Here is a 17,780-nt window from a genome sequence, read left to right as displayed (position 1 = left end):
TAAATATTTCGGTGTGAGCATTTATACCTTAAAAATTGGCAAATCCTAACATTCAGTACTCGATGTATTCTTTTATTGATTTTCTAGACTTCAGAAAAGTGATGGAGAAAATGTTTAAGAATGAGGATTAAACTTCAAAGTATGTCACGGGCAAACCTTTCCTTATTTTTTCCCCCAAAGACCAATACCACAGAACTAGTTGTTAATAAATGCTTTGGGATTAATCAAACCAAATCCTGCAAGCATTTATTAAGCACCTACTATAGCAATGTATTGCACTAGGGATACAAAAAACAACAACAACAAACCAAGATGGAAAGTTTCACCACCAGTGTAGAGATCTTTCCTAAACAAAGAGTAAAGAAGAGGTCATAGTATTATAAAGCTTACTGCTCACTGTATCTTGGCAGAGGAATAAGTCAATCAGTTAATCAATAAACATTTATTAAGCACCTACTATATGCCAGGAACTGTGCTGCTAAGTGTTGGGGATTCAAAAATAGGCAAAAGACAGGCTATGTCCTCAAGGACCTTACAAACCAATTACATGGAATATTTTTAAGGGCATCAGAAATGCTCATTTGCCTAACATATCAACTATTTTAGCTTATTCTGTACATAAAGTCTCACCATTAGAAATACATTATTTTACCAATTGTGAATAACATATCAGGTATCCCGAAATTTCTTTGCCAATGTTTTCATTCAGTCAGTCAGTCAATAAATATTTATTAAAGTCATATTATGTGTAAGATACTGTACTAGGTATTGTGGGGAGTGTAAAAATGAATAAGAAACATTCTCTATTCTCAAAGAATTTACAATGCAATAGAGATAAGATATGTACTCAGCAGCTAAATGAGAAAGAATAGTATACAGGATAGGTAAGTTTTGATAAAACAGAGAGGGGAACATGGGCCTCACATAAATAAGGCTAGCATAAGAACACTTGGTACCTGAAGGAGGAAGAGAAGGAGGAGAAAAATGTTAAGAGGGATCCAAAGTAGAAATGATTTTTGGCTTTCCTTTTTGAATTAGGGGAACATTTAGAATAACTGTAATGTTTGCTATGAGACTAGAAATGTTTCTTACTTGGGATCTTGAAGATCCAACTGGTTAACATTTGACAGCTATTATTTTTATCCTGAAGTCTATAAATGAGAGAGCTGAAAGGTAAAGAAAAAAAGAAAGGGTTTTCTGCTGTTTCATTTTTAAAGGGACAGAGTCTACCTTCTGAATAAAAGGAAGAATGAAAGCTTTGGGATGGGACTGAACCTAGACATAAGAGAAAGGTCAATAAAGGGATCGAAGCAATGGTAGATGTGTGGGGAAGCACAATTTCAAAGACAATTTCACATACTTGCTTTGGACAGCAGCAGATAAACTCTCAATTAGAAGAAAAGTTTCTTTGGTAGCCTTTTTCTTTACATTACAAAATTCCTAACAAGAAATCATTACAGAAATATGGCAGGTTTTTCTTTATAGTGGTGAAAGTTAAAATCATTTGAAATTAAGATTTAAAAAAAAAATTCTATTCCAGATTTATACATTTTTCAGATTTTGCATGAACTTATTATTTGTTGCCTAAAGGTAAGTAAATACTAGAGATTAATGAGCTTATTTTCTACTTTTTCATTCCTTATCATTATTAACTCATTTCTAGGGTACCCCCTCCTTACCCCATTCTTTATTCCTATTTACTTCACAAATCGTACTATCATATGTATTGACCTTAGAGCTATATTGGCCAAATGTATTATTTTATAGGTTAGAAAACTGAGACCTACAGAGGTTATGATGGAGGGAGTGTGGCACTGAAGTAAAAAATAAAGACCTCTGTCTGTGTCTGTCTGTCTGTCTGTCTGTCTGTCTCTCTCTCTCTCTCTCTCTCTCTCTCTCTCTCTCTCTCCCCTTAAAAAAGCCTAAGCCCAGACATGGGCCTCTGGCTTCTTTTGTTTTATAATCCATCCCAGAGTTTAGGTGACCAAATAGCAATCCTCAGCTAGACACATCTAGCTTTAGAGGAAACTTCATGAATTCAAGAGGTCTAAAGCTTCTGATCCCTCAGTCAAAGCTGATTTCCAGCATGAATGTGATGCACCTCCACTCTGGAAGATGATAACCAGCTAGAGCATGAGCCCAAGCTCAGGCCTGGTTATTCAGATGAGATAGACCTAGAGGGAATTGTCTGGACAGTACAAAACCAAGTGGAAATTTGAAATGCTAATTTAGCAATTCACTGAACTGCTTCTTGTTTTGTTGTCCTGGGAGAGTGTAACTATAGTCATAAATTACTGCTATTTGTTTTTCTTTGATAATATGTCTTGGTGAGTCTCCTATGTTAAACATTTCTTTTGTGTGAAGAAGATAAATTGCTGTCCTCTACTTCATTTACAATGTACATTGATTACCTCTCAATTCTCTCCTTTTTGAGGAGGCCCAAGACCTGATTCAAATTTAAACTTAAGTGATTTTTCCTGAGGCTCTCTGAGGGGATATAAAGATCCAGAGAGAGTGAAATATAGAGCCTGATCCTTCACCTTCCAAGTGCTGACTATCCTCCCTTGGGCCTAGCCAGGGACCTATTGTTGGCCAATTAATGAGAGCCAGGGTGATTTGGTTTAAGGGGTGGTCACTAAGAAAAGAAAAAAAAAGCTTCAGAGATCAAAATGCACATTTCTCGGGGCAGAGCACCCTCAGGTAAAGGTATGTGGACAGAAGTGAGGAGAGAAGACAAGACAAGACTAGAGAAAGGAGCTGTGTTGCCCAACTGGATAATTCCAGTTGGGTCTCCAGTGGGGCAGCTCCTCTTTCTACTCACAGAGGTTGTTGTCTGCCTTTCATTCTGCAGGAGGACCATGACAACAGGGAGGTGATGCCATGATATGCAAGTTAACTGGATTTATGTGCCAGGGGCATCTCCAGTCCCACTGGACCCAGATGACTCCAGAGGAGAAAGCGAGGCTGGTGACTTTGCACAGCCCTCCCTCACTTAAATCCAATTCACTTACATGTAATGGCATCACCTTCCTGATGTCATGGTCCTCTTTGAGAATGGCAGACAAACAATAACCTTACCACGGGACTAAACCTGGTACACATGTACGGATACAGAGCTCAGAGAGACCCCTTAGTGGATGAGGGAGATCCTGAGTGCTACACACCATCTTAACAAAGGGGAACTTTGGTAATGTTACACACTTAAATCCAAATACTAGAAGGATAGCATACTTAAAGGGAAAATGTTCTGAAAATCCAAAAGAAATAAAGAAGAAAGAAAAATGGAGTGGGAAGAAAAATTTCAAGAATGCAGAATGAAAGTGGGAAATGTATAGCCTCTAGGCAGCAGCTAAATATTTCTAAGAATTATTCTGAACAAAATTTGTAGCCAATTAAGCAAAGTCTTTCTATACATTAGCAGAACTGGAGTTCTGGTGAGCCCATTGTACCACCAGGTCATAACTAATCGATTTGGATGAAAGTGATAGTTGGAATGGTTCTGGAAATATTAAGCTTCCGTACAAATAAAACTAACTTGAAAGAAAGGGGAAAAAAAGAAAAGAAAACAATGAAACTGAGTGTTGGGATGCATAGGAGGAACCAAATAGAAGGAGAATATAGATAATGAAAGGAAACTAAAAATATAGGAGAGAAAAAAAGATAATCAAAAATGTGGTATTGATGAAGGAGAGAAGATAGCATGTGGCTACAAATAAAAGAAGTTAAGAAGGAAAAGGAATCAATGAATCAATGAAAAGGGAATCAATTAAAAGTCAATGAAAGGATTGAAAGGATCACAGATTTCAAGTTCAAAGGAATCTTAGAAGCCATGTAGTTCAACAGCCTCATTTTACAGATAAGAAACTGAGGCCAGAAAGGTTAAATAACTTTCCCAATGTAACACAGGCAGTAAGTGGCAGTGGTAAGACTCCAAACCAGCTCCTTTAACTCTAGATCTAAAAGGAAATGATGGAAAAATAATGAATATCAATGCAACACAAACTATCTCTTCTTTTAAAATCATTTGTTATGATCTATGGTTCCAAAATAGTGAGAGAAATATGTATTAGCCTTTCTTTGGAATGGTTATTAATTAAAATGATGGTAATAGTAAAATAAAATAATAAAGTAATTAAAATAAAATTAAAATAATAGTTTTACACAAGAGAAGTACTAGAATCCCTGTAAAGCTACTTATCATTCCTGAATATTTTGCCAGATATGGTTCTTTTTCTCTGTCAAGGAAATAAATTCTCTTCCCTGTAAAATGAGTTGCTCTCCCAACCCCTAGCCAGTTTGTGCTGATAGAATTCTCCTTTGTTATGCAAACCTTCAATAATTTGGAACACCTTCCTTCTGGCCTTTCTCTCTTCATTTCCAAACTGCCTGCATATATTTGAGTAAGTAGAATTGACAAATTATATTAAAACTCTGTAGTTTTAATAGAGTTATAAAATATCACAAGAAGGCCAAAATTATTGCATTAAAGAGACATTGCTTCCAAATGGGCCAGGTCCTTTTTTCAGCAGTTAGAGGCAAGAAGAGAAACAACATAGTTTGCCTCCCTGGGAACGAGCAAAAATAGTAAGCAGATGAAGGATGATAATAGAGAAGTGGTGTTCTACCCTCCTATAGAAGGCTATCACCAGGCTAGTCTCACCATAGACACTGATGCTTACTGCACAGCAGGTGCTAGCAGGTTCTTGGATTGGCATTTCTCTGTACCAACATGTCCCTGGTTTCCAGGGCTCTTCCCCAACCCATCAAAGAGAATGGGACTGCTCAATCTCATGAGGGAAAATTTTTGTCTAGGGTCCCATGTCTCTACCACTTTCCTTCATCTCCCCGAGCAAAATATTTCTTTCTTTTGGAGGTAGAGAAGGAAATGAACTTCATCCATCTCCCATAATCATCAGGGAATGGAAGACACTCCAGAGGACAGCACTCTGACTTTCAATCCTCAATGGCTCCTGGGGCAACACAAATACGAGTGTGTTCAAAACAGATACAAAGAGAGTAGAGGTAATATTGTATGGGAAATCAAAAGCAGCTAAGTTGACCAGGAATGGCTTTCTGAAGAAGGAGGCACTTCAGCTGATTTTTGAAGGAAACAGGGATTCTAACACACAAGGTGCAGAGGGAGAGAACTCCAAGCATCAGACACTGGGAATGGAATTTTATGGGTGAGAATCAACATGCAAGTCAGTATGGCTGGATTGTAAAGTATACGGAGGAGAGTGATGTGTTAAGGAGATCATTTTCTCTGGCTATGCCCCATGCCTGGAACCCCCCCCCCACCTTCTCTGCTCTGACTACTGACCTCACTGGCTTCCTTTAAGTCTCAATTAAAATCCCACATACAGAAAGGATTCCCCACCATTTTAATTCTAGTGTCTTCCATTAATTATTTTCTACTTATCCTGCATATAGCTTGTTTGGTATACATTTTTTCTGCACATTGTCTCTCCCATTAGAGGCATCTCCCTAACTCTCTAACTTAATGAGTTCTAGTGGTTTCCTATTACTTCTAGGATCAAATATAAACTTCTGTGGAATTTCCATAATCTGACTTTGTCCTACTTCTTAACCAGTCAATAACATTTATTAAGTACCTACCATTTACCAGATACAAAAAAAGGCAAAAAACAATCCCTGTCCTCAAGGAACTTTCAATCTAATAGGAGAGATAACATGCAAAATACATGTATGCCATTTTGGTGGTTATATGAAGACGGAGTGGAATAGGTTGAGATATGAGGCAAAAAGATCAAGTAAGAAATTCATTCTTATAATCTAGGCTAGAGGCAACAAGAACCTTAGCCAGGATTGTGCAAGTAAGTAAGTGCTGAGAAGGGGACATATGTGATCTAGGGAAATAGAAATGACAAGATTTGGCAACTGATTGGATATTTGGAATGAGGGAGATTGAGGAATTAAGAATGAAATAAAGGTTGTAAGCCTCGATGAGTGAGTATGTCCTCAACAGTAATAAGAAATTCAGAACAGAGGTATGTTTTGGGGAAAAGATACTAAGTTCTGTTTCAGACACATTGGGTTTGAGATACCTATGAAGCACCTAGTTTAAATAAATAAGAGACAGTTAGTAGAGCACTAGACTTGGAGACAGAAAGTAAGAGAATCAAGAGAGAGCAGTGTCACCAAAACCTAGGGATGAGACACTGTCTAGGAGCAGTGGGTAGTCAATAATACCAAACATTACAGTGAGGTGAAGAAGGATGAAGACTGAGCAAAGGCCAATAGATTTGGCAATTAAGAGATCACTGAAGAGCAGTATTAGTTCTAAGGAATTTGGAAACCAGAAGATAGAGGGTTTAGAAGAGTGTGAGAGGAAGAGAAGGGGCAGCTAGGTGGTTGCAGTATATAGATCACTGGGCTTAGAATTAGGGAGATTCATCTTCATGAGTTCAAATCTAGCCTCAGACACTAGCTGTGTGACCCTGGGCAGGTCACTTAATCCTATTTGCCTCAGTTTCCTCATCTGTAAAATGAGCTGGAGAAGGAAATGGAAAACCACTCCACTGTTGTTTGTTGTCAAGAAAATTCCAAAATAGGATCACGGAGAGTCAGACACAACTGAAATGCCTGAACAATAAAAGGAGTGGAAATGAAGGCATGGCGTGTACATTTTTCATTGAGTTTTATGAAGAACTGGAGGAGAAATAGAACAAAGATGGTAGGATCTGGTGATCATTTGGGGAAGGGCATGTGTATTGGCACTTGGGCAAGTATTAGCAGACAGGGAGAGAAGGAAGATTAAAAGGGGGGGGAATTGGGGACAATCTATTAGAACAGATTATAAGATATACACTTAAGAGTACATGAAGAGGGGTTGGTGTGGCCTGGAGAAGAACAATTTCTTCATCAAAACTGGAGTAAAAGAGGGGAGGCATTAAGGAGATATGAGATGAGAGTGAGGAGGACGGAGGGAGCTCTTGGTAAATGGCTTTAATTTTCTCAGTATGACATAAGGTCCTGAACGGGGGGGGGGCGCACTATGGGAAGTTTTAAGAGAAAAGGGAAGGCCTGGAACAGTTTCTATGGGAACTGGGATGGAGGATCAATTAAGAGATAGAAGGATTGCCTTGCTGCACGAAGTGCCCAACTGAGATTAGAAAACATAAAATTTTAGTAGGTTCAGCCCTCACTTTTACATCACTGCCTCCAGCTTTTTATTTGAGTAGAAAAAGGAGAGATGGATAGTGGAAATGGGGTTGGGGTTTAGCAAAGCATGAGTAGTGATAGTATACAGGAGCAAGGGATTCATGGGTAGAGAATAATGCAAATCTAAATTTAGTCACTAAGGGTCTAGACTAGGAAAGAGGATAATGAGCCAAAGAAGAAAATCTTAAATTAAGAGCTAGAAGTGATTCTAAAGAGTATCAAATTCAACTCCTCATTTTATACATGAGGAACCTGAGGTTGAGAGAATTTAAGAGACTTTTCCAGGGTCACACAGCTAGGAAGTATTGGAAGCAATGCCTGTGTGTTTCCTTCTCATATTTTGATTAAGGAAAATATTGATCTATGCATTTATTAGTGCCATGAAGTTTTCAGAGGTGAGAAAGCAGGCACATAGGTAGGGGATTCCTGATGTCTTCTTGGTTGCTTTTTTTTTTTTTGGTAAGATTCCATCTCTGACTTTTCTTATTTGCAACAGAGCACCTCTGATGGTGTCTCCCTATGCAGAGAGGTTAGAGAGCCAGCTTTCAGGAGACACATGATGGCATGTTGTAGGAATGCCAGGAAGAGATTCTAGAGCCCCTTATTTTCCTATAGCTGCTGTACGTGGTTTTGATGAACATCATGTCTCCCTATCTCATCATCTTGGAGATTAACTCATCTTGTTAGCACCCTCAATTGCTTCAATCCCTCTGACTGGAGTCCTGTGGGGCAGAGCAATAAACTCCTCCCTAAGCCTTCCATTAGAGTAGGCTCAGAAGTTTCCAGCTAACTCCTCATTTTCCATCATTTCTGCCCCACTCCCACCTGGCTGGGTACCCTCTAGCACCTCCCTCTCCCTTCAGTTTCCTGTTGTGAGTTAGCATCTGCCATTAGATTGTAAGCTCTTTGAGGGCAGGGACTGTCTTTTTTTTTTTAATCCTCAACACTTAGCACAATGCATGAAACAGCATGTGCTTAAGAAATATTTACTGACTACTGATTTTTGACCATGTGATTGGAAACTTTTTCAGTTGTTTGCAGTTGTGGAACCAGAAATGAAAGGGTCTTTAGGAAACCTTGGGCAGTCTCAGCCTAACTCTTCACTGCTCTCTGTTGGTTTAATTCCTTTGCTGAGAGAAGCTTTGGAGAAACAATGGGTAAGAAGACAGGCCAGTGTGTGGTCCCATGAAACAGACCTGGATCATTTGCCTCTGTGGTTTTGATTCTCAGTTATAGGTGAAGGACTTGGAGACTGATCTTGTGAGATCTGAAAGATCAGAAGAGTGGTTCTCTGAATGTTGTGGCATCCTGCCATCCCAGCATTCAGGTTTTGTAGCCATCCCAGCATTACTGGGAATGAGAGAGAACACTGGGATCCAGTCCAGGGGTAGTTGAGTCAAGGACTTATCTTTCATTCATGGGCATCTGGAAATGAACTTGGTCATAACAATGCTATGTAGCAATTTAGCTAACTCTGAGCCCATTGCCTCCAAAGGCTGATAGGGGATAGACACACTCCCTCTCCCAATCAAGTGTTGGAGGAGGGGAGAGTTGTAGTTTTATTCTTACTATGTCTTTGTAAAAGCTCATTGATGGGGCAGCTAGGTGGCACAGTGGATGGAACACTGGGCCTGAAGTCAGGAAAACTGACCTTCCTTAATTCACATCCAGCCTCAGATACTTACTAGCTATTGTAACCTGTTTGCCTCAGCTCCTCATTTGTAAAGTGAGTTGTAGAAGGAAACAACAAACCACTCTAGTATCTTTGCCAAGAAAACTCCAGATAGGGTCATGGAGAGTTGGATGCAACTGAAATGACTCAACAACAAAAAAGCTAATTGATATCAAGTGGCTAAAAGAAACTGAAGTGCTAGTCACAGCCAGCTAAGTGGTGGTGGTGGTGGGGAGATACAAAGGTGTGCTGAAAACTCTAACTAGCTCTCCAGCTGACTGTTAAATTTTCAATGCCAGCATTTACATCTCTGAAGTAAGCAAAGAAGAAAAATCAGGGCTTGAGTTCTTGATATTTTTGTTGATCGTCTAAGCTTAAGAAAGTGATAGAGAAAGTATTAACAATACATATTAAAATTAAAAGTGTGTCCTACACACATTTTTCCCCTGGAGATCAGGTTGTTTAAACATTTACCAAGGGGAACACAACTAGTCGGGATTCTTGCCAATAGTATTAGAAAAAAACCCTCCCAAACCTCTCAGGGGACCCCTAGAATCCTGAGAGAGAAATAAAGCAAGCCTTGCTCTGGTACAGTGAGGCTTATTCGCTGTGTTCTTTTGGTAACTTTTTATTTGAGATATATTAAAAATTGTTCCATGAGTGCTTTTAAAATTGTGCTGTCTTGAGCACAGTTTCCGTCTGCTATGTACATATGGTCATGTCCAGATGCTCTTCTTGACTTTAGCTCTTTAGGGGCCACCGATGCTTCCCCCTCTAATATATTAGCTCAAGCCCCTTCAGTTTACAATCAGAACAGTCATTCCTTTCTGTCTGTTTCTTCATCTTTAAAATGAGGATGATAAAACTTGCACTAGGGTTTTGTCAGGAAAATATTCTGTACACCTTAGGGTGCTATATAAATGTCAGTCATTTGAAGCTTTATTTTTTCTTATTATTTGATTTTGATTTTTGACCTTTTCTCTATACAGGCAATAATATGAATTCATCGATGGCTGATTATGAAATAAATGACTTACATCTGTAACTGGCTGGTAAAATATCATCAGTCTCTGTCTTTCTGTGTCACTCTTTCTGTCTCTATCTCACTATCTCTGCCCCCACTTCATTGTCTCTGTCTCTCTATCTCTCCCTCTACACTGTTCATCACTCATTATAACCAAAACATTATTGTACTTTTAAAGAAAGTCTTCATGATAATCTTCAAGAGGCTTCTGATAAACATCTAACCTCTGGACCAAACTGTATTTCCCAACATAATTTTCATTTTCCTCTACTGTATCTACCGTCATGCTAATGGCTTAGGTTGAAGGAATAAAAATTTACCTATATATCGATTCATTTGGGAAGATCTTAGCAAGCTCTTGATGGAATTTCCCTTCTGGACTCCCTGTAATAATAATAGCTAACATTTACATAGCACTTTACAGTTTGCAAAACACTTTACAAGTATGATCTCATTTTATTCCTACAGCCATGGGAATTAGGTACTTTTGTTTTCCCATTTTACCGCTGATGAAAGGGAGGCAATCAGAGATTAAGAAACTTGCCCAACATCACACAGCTAGTCAGTGTCTGAGGTCACATTTGAACTCAAGTGTTCCCCATTCCAGGTCCAGCACTCTCCACTCTGCCACCTAGTGGCAACAGATGTCAATGCCTAAGTTCGTTATTTTCATAGCCTTCTGAATGCTTATGCTCCTTATGAGCACTGAAAAGCCAAGATGACCAAATATTCCATGAAATGATGGCTCTTCCTGACATTAAGTACCTAAATAACCATTTTATTCCCTCCTTCTAGGAGTTTTCTTATTTATCTTTGTATCTTCTATTTATATTTGGTTAAGTCCCTCCAGCAATACATTAACTCACTGGTCATTGGACAACAGTTGGATATTAAGATTACCTACAGTTTAATTTTATTTCTAGACCATATTTATGGATGGTTCTTAAAAGTCTGTGGTTCTTAGCACTCTTGGCTCTCTTTAAAAAAATATTTCATTCAAACATCAACCTACCTAAAAAATAATTTTCAGCATCTAGTGGTCAGCCCTTTAATAGCAGGTCCTTTAGTATTTAGTTGAGCTGGTCCTCAGACCACAGATAAAGCATCACCTAGCCCATATTTCTAGTATTCCCATGTAAATTCTGAGCAGGACTAAAGAGCATTTTGTCCATCTATAACATTTTACAAATGAGGAAACTGAGGACCCAATGGTATTAAGTAGCAGAAGAAATATTTTAACTCGACTTCTGATTTCAAATTTAACTTCAATGACTGACAATTTCCAATTTACTGGCATAGCCTTCAAGAACTCAGAGGTACTCCCATTCCCTGGGTAAGGATTTAAGCATATGGGAATTCCAACTATATAAAGTACTATCTAGCAATATGACTACCCTAAAAACCTAATTCTCTCTTTCTCTCCTGGTATCCATTTCCGATTATTCTCACTGTAGCTTAGAGAGAAAAAAAATCTTAGTAAATGCAGACACATATAAAAGACAAGGAAGAAAATTAGGATTAGACAGGGGGAAAAATAGAGAGCCAGAGGCTTAGTGTCATTAATCTAATTTCACACTTCTGGAAAACAGATTCCACATTTATTGAGTAATGTAATTCAAATTCCATCCAGCCTATCAGATTCTATAGTAATATCTTGATTTCAAGAAAGTCCTTGTTCCTGATAATAGACTTTTAACTACTCCTTTTCATTATTTCTATTCATTTGGCAAGCTAATAGTGTTATTAAAGTGATTTGTCATCAGTAATAAATTGTAATGCCCTACAGAAGTGAATAATATGTTCACAACAGATTGTTCTCACTATTCTTGGTGTAATTAAACATAAACATTCCAGTGTTTTATTTTTCTTACAAAAAAAGATAAGGAGATATTTCTTAAAGGAAGATTAATGAAAATAACACATATTTTTCATAATTAAAAATGTTAATCACTGTAATATATTCAGAACCCTGTCTGACAATAATACATGAATATTTTCCTATTGACTCTCAATTATAAAGTATCTTTTTAGAATTTTAATTGGATTGATGCTTAAAGAGAATATTTTTTAAAACTCTAAATACCAATTAGAATGCTTTGTAGTACTTCACAAAATAAAATAGATTCTCTACCCTATCATTTTTAAATGAGAAAAAATATAACCACATGCAATTCTTAATTTAAAAAAATAGTTTTAAACTAGCAAGCAATAATTCATTTGTTAGGTATTTTGTTAATAAAAGTCTAAGACTGAAACCTCTCAATGAGCTGAGGTCATAGCAATCTACCTTATATTACACATGGTACAGAGCTAGGAGTATTGAATAGAAACTTCTGCTTTGTTAAATTCCACATATTCCCCTCCTTCTTAATTTCAGATAACAAAAAACTTTTTTAAAAGGGAGGAAAATGAAAAATGGATTTTGGTGAAATTAAAGAAATCAAAGGGATTTTTTCTTTCTTTAAATTTTAAATTTAAATTTTAAAAAACATACATTATGCTCCTACTGGGTACAATGCGCTATGCTAGGCAATGGGTGGGGTAGACACAAAGTTTAGATAAAACACAGTGCTGCCTTTATGAAACTTAAATGGCATTTAATATATACTAAAATATAATAAGCCTACCTGATAAAATATCATATCTGTTTCATTCTCATGAATTTTAATATTATAAACTTTAACAACACCACTTGGAAGAGGACTTGGGTTCCATGTTAGCCACACTGAGTCAGAAGTGTAATTGATTATAGTCAAATTCTGAGGTGGTGCTAGAGGGGCTGTAGAAAAAGACATTACATTATTTATGTTGACAGAAATTAACAACATAAAAATAATACTCCAGATTTATTTGGCCAAAGCATTGATCCACCAAGATTTATAGCATAAATGTGTTTTAGTTTGAAAAAAAATAGAAATGAAACAAATACCACAACTGCTTATGTCTTTGCAGTGCAAACCCAGAGTTTCCAAAGTAGATTAAAACACAACTTGGGGTCCTGGTGCTCCATTTTTAGAGGAGATCAGAAAAGCAGTTCAATAGTTGTGAACCTGTTGCAAGAAGACTGTCAAATATGCTTTACTTTTCTTTGTTGTTCCTGTTTTCAAAATAAAAGGTCCCACAAGCAGCAAGGTGGCATTATGATGATCTCTTACCTGCCTCATCTGTGTAAAAAAAGAGTGTAGAAGAAGGGCCAAGTCCTTTTCTGGTTCTTGCAGCAGCAAAAAAGCTATATAGCGTAAATGGTGAGAGCTCATTCAATATGATAGAGTTTTCAGAGGTAGTAAAAGAATAGCTTTCATTTGGTCCATCTAAAGTTAAATCATAACTTATTATAGCACCATTTGGCTGTACTGGGGGATCCCAGGACAAAAAAACTGAGGTAGAAGAAAGGTTTTTAAAAGTGTTGATTATTGGTGAAGAGTCTGGGACTATAAAAGAAAAAAAGAATAAAAAACAAAATGAAGTTGAATTATCATTATTAAATAATTTGGCTTTAGTAACAAATGGAAACAATGTTTATTATTAGCCAATCATCTTACAATAAAGGCTATAGGAAACTTGCAAGTTGTAATTATAAAAAAAGTCTATTACTTAGAATCAAACTAAAAAAATTACAAAATAAAAGTATTATTCTACCAGAAAAAAATTATATGAAAAGATTTAAAATAAGCAAAGGTTTGATAAATAAAATAATTATCCTAAGCCTACCATCTTCTTCAGTTTTGATGTGTAGTTGGGCTGTATACAAATCAGAGAATCCCTTTTCTGTTGCTGGAGTAACTTTTAATATATAGTCAGTGTATTTTTTCAGTTTGTCAAAAACCAGGCTTCTCTCATAAGTTTTCAGAGGTGGTCTTGTTCTACGTGGGTTTCCTTGTAAGCTCAGTGAAACATAGTAGAAGACTAGACCGTTTGGCTGAGATGGTGGGAACCAGCTGACATTTATTGCAGTTGAAGAAAGAGTTTCATAAGTCAATTTTTCAACAAGCCCTTCTGGTACTACGATATATAATAAGCAAAATATAAGAGTCATGAGCCATTGCAATTAAAATACAAGTGAATACACATAGTGCGAATATTTTGTAAATATCATGTCATACATTTCTACTTTTTATATCTCTGATTATGGAAAATGCCAGTTGCTATAATATATCTTTCTAATCGTCTTTGTTCATTTAATATAAATAGGTCAAGGCCTTTTGAAGGTAAGAAGTTTATTTCTTCTTGCAAGAAATTATTTTCATGATTGTTCTTGCCAATTCATTATCCATTGAACAAATATTTAGAAGAATAATAGTTCAATTCATCAGTGGCCTAAAAACAGTGATCCTTAGCCCCTTTTGGCCCTGTTTCCCCTACTTTGCCACTATTACTACAGAAATGGAGGGGAACTTCATAAAATTAAGGATCATTTTGCATTTTTTTCCTTATTTTTGCATATTATAATAATGAAACAGAGATATTACCTGGCTGGCTACCTATTAGTAAGGAGCCTCTTCATATTTAGCCAAACTGGTCTTAGGGCAGAAGACCACAGTCTGTACCAGGACCATATACTAAGCCATTGTTTGTTGACTGACTAAAATATGGTGGTTTAGAGTACACTTTCATTTTGCCCCTCTAATATTAGGGTGCATATAATTTTATACTTAAAAATGTCTGTGTGTGTGTGTGTGTGTTTCCACATTTCTACCAAAAAGAAAGAAAAAAGACAAATTCTATTTAGTAACTTATTTCATGGCTTGAGGGGCTATTTTGGTGGTCTTAAAGGACAGATAATATCTTCGTAATCAGCAGATTCACTCTCCCTAGAAGTATTGGTCCCATCCAGATAAATGGTACTTTTTGCAGTGAAGCACTGGAGTTGCCATGGAGATGAGAGGTGTTGGTAACATTTTTAACTTGGACTTCTGGGATAGGTACCTCTCAAGAATCTCATCTCTGTGGCAACTCAAGTGATACGGGTGAAAAAACCAGGAAGTTATTATGATATAAACACAAAAGTAGAAGCAAATTCTCTAACAGGTAAATTGTTAAATTAATTTGAAATGATTAGACCATTCCTAGAAGTGCAGAATATAAACAAAGCCACTTTGATCCTGGTATGAATGGAAGAAAAGTTAACAACAGAACCATTTAAAGTAGTACAGATAATGCTGAACTACAGAAATTACAAGGGAGTTGTCCTTGCTTTTGTGGGAGGCACCAACAGTGGGTTAATCATAGGTCTGGATATTTATTTTAAACCTAAAATATGTATTTTTAATTTTAAATTTTAAAATCTTAAAAGAATGACAGAACTACAAAAGTTCAAAACTCCCATTTAAAACCATTCCTTTCATTCCTTCCTCCAAAAAATAAAAAATCAGGTATATAAAGCTTTTAATCATATTCCAAACTTTGAGAAGTTTCTATTAATCAATTTGAGAGCTATTGGAAATTAAGAAGGCCTGCACCACCTGGGTTTCTGCTGACAGTATGTACCACTGGGCTGAAAAACAAATATTGCTGAGACTGATTCACAGATCTGGCTTAGGGCAATAATATTTCCTAATATTAATAAAAACAATAAGAACAATACTAGCACTGGGGGTAAAGAAGATGGAAAAGTAGTTAATTGTGAATATGGCACTGCAATCTTAAAATGAATCCTAAAAAAATAATAAAAGGCATACAATGTTACAAGGCACAAAGTTATCATTACAGAATATTGTAGGAGCAACAGATAAGTGGCTGTGAATAGTACTATAGGATGCTATAAACACATCAATTAAAAAAATGAATTTTTAAAAAGTTAACATCAATAATGTTGAAGAAAATCCTTCATGAGTCTCCAAACACTGAAAAGTCAAGATTATGTTAATCGTTAATCTTCACATTAACATAGTAATCCACAAAATAATTATTAATACTTTTATATAAATAACATTACATATTGATAATAATTGATACATTAAACTATAATTTATAAGTGATTTTTAAATTACTAAAATAAATTTTTTCATATAAATCAGTTTTGAGGGAAATTATACCATTAATTTAACCATCATATACAGAGTGCTAATATTTTTGAAAAGCAATAAATATTCCATATTTGGAAACCATTTCCAGAGGCTGAAAAAATAAAAGAATAGCACTTTCACAGCAATATAAAACGTATTTTAAATTAATATTTTTCTAAGTAGTGATTCATAAACTTACTTGTTATCTAAAGTATTCAGAAGATTTAATAACTAGTAGAGATAGTTTGTAAAAGCTATTGAAATCAACTTTAAATCTTTAAAGTTAAATACATTTCTTAAATTAAATATTGTCTCAGTTTACATACTGTCTTGATCTGTGTATACTTGAATTATGTCACTGGTTTTGTTTCCATTTCCAACTGAAGTACTTGCTGTCACCCAGAATACATAGTAGCTGAATATTGCCAAATTTTCTATTACTGCAGATATAGTCGTATTGTCAGAAAAACTGACTACATCATTGAGAGTGAAATTCTGAAATATAAACACAATGTTTGAGGTAATTTAGGCTGAGTTATTCTTAATTGCATATATACTTTTCAAAATAATAGTCTATAATACAAAATGTTCTATTGTAGCCTAAAATTCACTATAGGTCAATATTATTCTCTATCCTGGGAATTCGTAAACAGACTTTGGGGACTGAAAATCTGTTACTTTGTACAATTCTTTATCATATATTCTACAAATATTTTGGTGGAATAATAATATTGGGTCATATTAATATTGCTAAGGTTTACAAGGCCCTTAACATGTTATTTTATTTGATCCTCACAACAACCCTGGGAAATATTATTACCCTCTCATTTTTCAGATGAATCAATATGGCTCCCTTAATTTGCTTGTGATCATCAAACTAATAAGCATTAGAGGCAGAATTTGCAATGATTTCTCCTGACTCCAAGTTTAATACTCTTTTCACTCTGCCAGGCAGTATTTCCCCCATTCATACTGTGATAAACCATTAAAGTATTTGTTCTTTTTTTCCCTAGACACTAAAAAAAAAAAAGGACAGTAAGATCTAGTGGATAAAGATTGGCCTTGGAAGGAGGAAACCAGCTACAACCTCTAACACTTGCTAGACATGTAACCCTGGGCAAAGTCACTTTACTACTCAATGGTTCAGGCAACTATTTAAAGGTATAAGTTGAAGTGAAGGTGTTGACTTTCACTGGTCTCTTTAGCCATAAACAATATAATTTGTTAATTAAGATAATCATGCAAAATCGAGAGTGGTATACTACATGTGTTTACATTTATTATTATGTCATTAAGCCCTTGAAATAATTCTGTGAAGCAGGTGGTGCTGATATGGTCCATCTCTTCTGTAGATTGGGTGATAGAGACTGGCAAATAAGATTTATTTCTATCCATATTACTGATGAAATAATTTTCCTAAGGACAAGTCTGACCATGTCACTTGCCTGCTCAGACATCTTTAATGTCTCCTTATTACTACACACTTAGCCTTTCATAATATGGTTGTTACTTATTTTTTCTAGAATTATTTCACATTACTTCCCGTTCCAATGTTCTATATTCTAGCCAAGCTAACCTAATGAGTGTTCCTTGAACCTGACCAGCCAAGTCTCATTTCCCTACTTTAGCCAAGGCTACTCCCATGCCTGGAAGGCATCTCCTCTGAACTCTGCTATTGGCCACCTGTGTGGTGAAGTCACTTAACTCCTTACAGCCTCAGTTTTCCCAATTATCAAATGGGAAAGCTAGGTCACAATTTACATGAATGAGGATTAAAGAAGAGTACAGAATAAAGAATAGATCTCTGAAGAGGTTGGTATATCCGTGTGGGCTTTAAAATGATCTAACAAGGCTACAAAACCATACTAAAGACATTGTACCCTTGCAGTTGTCATTA

The 17,780-nt window shown here is 36.1% G+C and overlaps 1 protein-coding gene across 1 annotated transcript in view; it reads right to left on the bottom strand.

Annotated features, from left to right (window-relative positions):
- The window catches only part of PTPRQ (protein tyrosine phosphatase receptor type Q), a 267,228-nt gene that overhangs the window by 144,633 nt on the left and 104,815 nt on the right, over nt 1-17,780 (bottom strand). The window contains 4 exon segments of the mRNA XM_020993501.2: nt 12,506-12,657; nt 13,034-13,309; nt 13,590-13,880; nt 16,210-16,378. Coding sequence (XP_020849160.2) covers nt 12,506-12,657; nt 13,034-13,309; nt 13,590-13,880; nt 16,210-16,378 — 888 coding nt within the window.

This window comes from Phascolarctos cinereus, unplaced genomic scaffold (assembly GCF_003287225.1).
Source record: "Phascolarctos cinereus isolate Bilbo 61053 unplaced genomic scaffold, phaCin_HiC Scaffold_1;HRSCAF=81, whole genome shotgun sequence".
Classification (NCBI taxonomy): Eukaryota; Metazoa; Chordata; class Mammalia; order Diprotodontia; family Phascolarctidae; genus Phascolarctos; species Phascolarctos cinereus.
Note: the sequence above shows the minus strand (reverse complement) of the source record. Positions and strands in the feature narration are given on the sequence as shown.